Source organism: Sinocyclocheilus rhinocerous, unplaced genomic scaffold (assembly GCF_001515625.1).
Source record: "Sinocyclocheilus rhinocerous isolate Xijiao unplaced genomic scaffold, SAMN03320098_v1.1 scaffold2812, whole genome shotgun sequence".
NCBI classification, from domain to species: Eukaryota; Metazoa; Chordata; class Actinopteri; order Cypriniformes; family Cyprinidae; genus Sinocyclocheilus; species Sinocyclocheilus rhinocerous.
The window spans coordinates 79,439-84,910 of record NW_015629503.1 but is presented as its reverse complement, the minus strand read 5'-3'; the positions used below and the strand labels follow the sequence as shown (position 1 = coordinate 84,910).

The window sequence follows — 5,472 nt, the reverse complement described above, 5'->3', positions numbered from 1 at the left end:
GACTTTTAAATTAACTGTCCCCTCCTGGTGGAATGACCTGCCCAACTCAATCCCATCTTCAAGAATCGGCTAAAAACACATCTCTTCCATCTCTATTTGACCCTCTAACTCTAGCACTCTCTATTCCAATTCTATTCTTTTAAAAAAAAAAAACGTGCCCCTTTTAGACTTGTACTCTATTTATTTACCAGCTGCTTGTTTTCTTTAAAAAAAAAACTAGCTTCTCTAATCTTTTTGTATTCTATGTTTTCTTTTTATTTATTATACAATTAACAAAAGTAAAAAAGGCCTCTAACACTAGCTTGCTCTATTATTTTTCTATTCTATCTGTTTTCTTTTTATTTATTATATAACAAAAAAAAATGCTAACTGAGACTTGTTACAGCACTTGCATATCATTGCTCTTTTGTTAGTTTTGATTGCTTCCGTTGTCCTCATTTGTAAGTCGCTTTGGATAAAAGCGTCTGCTAAATGACTAAATGTAAATGTAAATTTAAAAAGAAGAAGAAGAATGGGATTATAAATATTATTGCTTTTTTAAAATTTAGTACTACCTCAAATATGTACAAATATATGCATAAATTATTCAATTTACAGAAATGCATCCACAGGCATAAATTACCATGTTGTAGTTTTTTGGTGTAGTAATTATTTTAAAAAAGTAATTAAAAAACTCTTTTGCAAAGAGTATTTAAAATGGATATCAATCAAATCTTAAAAATGTCATATAAATATAAACTTGCACATCAAACATATTTGGAAAATAAGATATCACATATCATATAGAAATAAAATATATATATAACATTACACTACACACACATATACATATATATATATATATATATATATACACACACACACACAAATATATCCTGCATATACATCCTGCAGTATCGATCTATAGATCTTTCTATACATATATCAATTAATCATACATCATATTACAATGTATCATATTATCATGGTATTACTGTTTTAGACACTACCACCATGATAATACCATGTGTATTGCAGTACAGTTATGGCGTAAAATGGAAATGGTACAGAAAAGTTCTAATGAAAAGTGTATAATAATATCATATGATAAATCTCTTTTTTGCATGTGTGATATCGGTATGAAGTGATTGTACACAGAGAGATGTCACGCAGATGACAGTGTTTATGATCAGATTTATGATCAGACTCACAGACGTTCACGCCTCAGTCTTCACGTCGAATCCCGCGGGACGGAGGCCGGTAGAGCATGTCATGGAGAGTCTCAAATATTCTCCTTATTTACATCACTGCGACATTTACAGAGGAAAGACGAGAGCGAGAAACTGCAAACTCGAGCCTCAACAACACACGGAATCTGAATCTGAGGATGACCCGGAAGCGCTCATTCCTACCATTCCGCCGCGTGGTCTTCTGGGAGTTGAAGTTTTATCCATACGTCATATATGCGCTCCAAATCACTCAATAAAAAAACTTAACTCGCTTCACAAAGCCATTCTATTTTATTCTAATTTTTTTTCTTCCTTTGTTTTTCTTTACTTATTATTCTATGGGACAAGTAATAGAAAATCAGTCTGAATGTGCCAAGAACATTGTCTTTATTTTTTTAACAGTTTTTTGTATTCCTGTATAAATAAACATTATGAAATTAAATTAGAATCATTTACTAAAAACTGTTGGTGAAAATCTAGGTTTTTCGGATTTACGTATTTGGCTAATTGCTTTTATCCAAAGCAACTTACATTGCGTTTAAAGTATAAGTTTAATCAATTCTTGCATTGCTTGGAATCAAACCCATGACCCTGACCTGTGACTGTAAACTTGAAATGTAAGAATCACAATCAAAAACATCTTGATTAAACATGACCCAGACAGTCAGCTGACCCTGCACTGGTTTAAAACACAGACATGACACAACACAACAATTCATAGGAATTCATGTCTTTATTCAAATGCTGTAATTACGTAAACAGCTATAAACAGAGCAGCTTCTACAGTACATTTTACAATCAATTATTATTTTATTTTTATAATATATGAGAGGAGAAAAATTACCTGAATATTTTTTATTTAAAAAAAAAAACAAAGTTTTATGGGACACTCTAAAACATATTAGGGGTGTACATTCATTTATTGTAACTGACAGGTGTGATGATCAGTGGGATTGAGTTTGTACCTCTATTGTTAAGGCATGGGCTAAAATATGGATAGAGTTTCCCAGTGAAAGACTGACCAGTGAAAGAGTAGATATGAGAGCTGGACTCCACATCATAAAAGGAGACCAGACCCTCCTCATAATCCACAAACACACCGGGCTGCTGCGGCTTCACTCTCAGAGACAGAGAGACGTCAGTATGAGCATAGGCCCAATATTCATTCCCATTCCTCAGAACCACAGTCCAGTATCCATCACTGGGAATCAGTTTGATATCTCCTTTCCTGTTCATAGATTCTCTGGCCACTCCTAAGTTCCAGTTAGTCTTTCCCTTCACCTGCACCTCAAAATAAAATCTCCCTGAGGAGAATCCCACCTTTCCCAGGACACTTACAAGGAAATCAAATCTCCCTGGTTTGTCTGGTAGTTTCTGCTCAGTGTCTCCATGTCTCACTTGTTTTCCATCAGCAGACAGAGTGAGGTTTGGGTGAGCTGTATCAGGATCCAGAGTCACATCCACTGAGAAATAGAGAATATGAATCACAACTTCACAATACAGATATTTCATGACGATGTTTTTAATCAGACTAGTGCATTAATGAAGCTGTGAGTATATGCATGTAATCTAGTGTATCACAGACAGCACACTGTACCTGCATACTGCTGCATCCACTTCAGCTCTGTAGAGACACGTGACAATAAAATATCATGACACCTTTGAGATGTTTTAATATGTGGAATTATAGACCAGCTTTAAGGTTATATTAAAAAAATTGTACAACATTATGTTTTATCTGATCAAAGTAAGTGTTGGCATACTAGTTTGAATGAGTTTGCTGTTTAGAGTGTCCTGCAGTTTAGTCAGAGCTCTGCTCAGAGTCTCCAGACTCTCATGAGTCTTCACACTGATCTCAGAGCAGTTCCTGGTGTTTTCAGGGCTGCACAGGGATGAGTAACTCTACAGCAGGAGAGAGGAGAAATCCTTCAGCATGGGGAGTGTTATGGTGTCATATACTGCATTATCACTGATCAGAGAGATGTTCACTGACCTGTAGGAGGTGGAGGTGATCTTCAGTGTGTGAGAGCTGCTCCAGCTCAGTGTTTCTAATCTTTAGCTCAGTGATCTCCTGCTCCAGCTCTTCAATGAGCTCTTGCTCCTCTTTTTCTGCTGCTTTCTGCTGCTCCTCAATCATCTCCAGCACTTCAGTATAAAATCTCTAAGGCAATAATCATTGTTACTATTGCTCATACTTCAGTGTTTTTAGGGTTTTTCAAAATCCTCAACCAAAATATTAAACTTCATCCTGCACCGTTTACACTAAAAGTTTCTTCAAATCATGTGTCTTGTTGAGGAGAAGTGATATTACACTCTAAAAAATGCTGGGTTATTTCAACCCAACTTTGGGTCAAATTTGGACTAACCCAACTTTTGGGTTAAAAATTTAATGTAAAAATTTAACCCAACGGTTGGGTTAGTCCAAATTTGACCCAAAGTTGGGTTGAAACAACCCAGCATTTTTTAGAGTGTACCTTACTAAGTAGGGTTTTTCATCTCATAATTTGGATTTTAGTTTTTTTCACAATTCTGAGTTTATATCTCATAATTTGGATTTGTCTTTTCAGAATTGTGAGTTATTAACTCGGAATTGCAAGTTAAACATTTGCAATTCTGAAAATAAAAAAATCCTGTTCGTTCCTGACTGAATAGGTGTTTTTGAATGAGTCGGTTAAAAGAATGAATCAAAATCAGTGACTAACTCACAAGTCACTTGTCTGCAGAAAGAGTCACTGTAAAATCCCCACCACTAATACACAGACCGACTGTCTGAACAAACAAAGGCAAGCGGAGTGATACAAACAGTGAAGTCCCCTGAACTAAAAGATCTACAATAAACATTGAATTAAATTTTATTACATAATTTTGATCTCACTTTTCTGACTTCTGCTGAATGTTTGATGTCTTGAATCTTCTTGATTCTGTGCTGAATCATCTGCTGCACGTCTTTCTGTGTCTTCATCAGTTGAGTCTATAGACAGAGAACAAAACAGACATATTTATCATAAAGGAGATTTACTGTCCTCTGAGGAAATGTACAATATGTTTTTATAATTAATTATTTTATTTGATAGGATCAGGATCCAAATTTATTTCCACATGACATAATTCCTTTAAAATCAGTTTTGTTAATAACTTCTACCTTCTTCTCTTCACTCTCCTCTTCTAAAGAAACAGTGTTGTGGGTCTTGTGTTCTTTCACAGCACACATCAGACACACACACGTCTGATCATCTCTACAGAACAGCTCCAGAGGTCTCTCGTGTTTCTGACATATATAGTCCTCCAGATTTTTCACAGCACTTTTTACTTTATAGTGATCTACGAGCTCTCGGAGTGTGGTATTAATCTTGAGATCAGGTCATTGTTGCTCTTTTGTTAGTTTTGACTGCTTTTATTGTCCTCATTTGTAAGTCGCTTTGGATAAAAGCGTCTGCTAAATGACTAAATGTAAATGACGCCCTGGAGCTCACGTCTCCCAAAACATCGAAGCAAATTTTCAAATAGACGTTATCTTTAATAACAAACCGCATATTTGAAGTCTAAACAAGTACATTCTCACCTAAAAACTCTTAAAAGCATATTCCATGACACAAAAACAGTATTATTTATAAAAATTATAGTGGATTTGGTTGTCCGCCATTACACTTGCTGTGAGAAATACCGAAAGCGGAGTGATACAAATGGTGAAATGATTGGAGCTCTGTTATCACTAGAATATTGCACTCCTCTCAGCCAATCAGATTAGAGGACCAGAAAGAACTGTTTTGTGTGCACACACAAACACACACACACACACACAGTGGGTATAGAATAGAATCACCTCCCTTTAAAATAATCACATTTTGTTGCTTTGCAGTCTGAAATAAAGATGGACAGTTTTTGTTTTATCCAGATGTATTTACTCAGTGCAACTTATGACATCCAAGTGAAAGATATAACACCAGCATGTCAGAAAAATGAAAATAAAAAAACAGAATCACTGAGTTGGAAAAAGGATCACCCTCATCCTAAAAAATGACTTGTAAACTATGTCAAGTGCAGCTAATCACCTTCTCAATGGCACACAAAGCCATTCATCTTTCAACTGTGATCAGCTGTGGTCATTATGATTAGCTCAGCATGAAAAGAGCTTTCCTGGAGCATTTCAGTCCTTGGTAGTGCAACTGAAGCAAACAATCAACTATGGGTGGTAAGACACTGTCAAAAGATCTCCGGGATAAAGTTGTGGACAGGCACAAGTCAGGAGATGGATACAAAAAAA

General features: G+C 35.5%; 2 protein-coding genes across 3 annotated transcripts in view; both read right to left on the bottom strand.

The window, feature by feature from the left end:
* LOC107738949 (small integral membrane protein 13-like) overlaps positions 1 to 1,392 on the bottom strand; it is a 4,843-nt gene extending 3,451 nt beyond the window's left edge. Inside the window, exon 1 of one of the 2 annotated variants that reach the window (XM_016550874.1) lies at positions 1,191 to 1,392. The gene's annotated coding sequence lies outside the window, so the exon portion shown is untranslated. The remainder of the gene's footprint in view (positions 1 to 1,190) is intronic. The other variant, XM_016550873.1, reaches the window with a different exon arrangement.
* A 704-nt stretch (positions 1,393 to 2,096) lies between these two features.
* Positions 2,097 to 5,472, bottom strand: part of LOC107738953 (E3 ubiquitin-protein ligase TRIM39-like) — a 6,083-nt gene continuing 2,707 nt past the window's right edge. Inside the window, exons 2-7 of the mRNA XM_016550883.1 lie at positions 4,351 to 4,557; positions 4,084 to 4,179; positions 3,202 to 3,369; positions 2,972 to 3,110; positions 2,806 to 2,832; positions 2,097 to 2,671 (exon numbers count right to left, since the gene is read on the bottom strand). Of these exons, the coding sequence (XP_016406369.1) occupies positions 2,124 to 2,671; positions 2,806 to 2,832; positions 2,972 to 3,110; positions 3,202 to 3,369; positions 4,084 to 4,179; positions 4,351 to 4,557 (1,185 nt within the window). The 3' untranslated portion in view covers positions 2,097 to 2,123. The remainder of the gene's footprint in view (positions 2,672 to 2,805; positions 2,833 to 2,971; positions 3,111 to 3,201; positions 3,370 to 4,083; positions 4,180 to 4,350; positions 4,558 to 5,472) is intronic.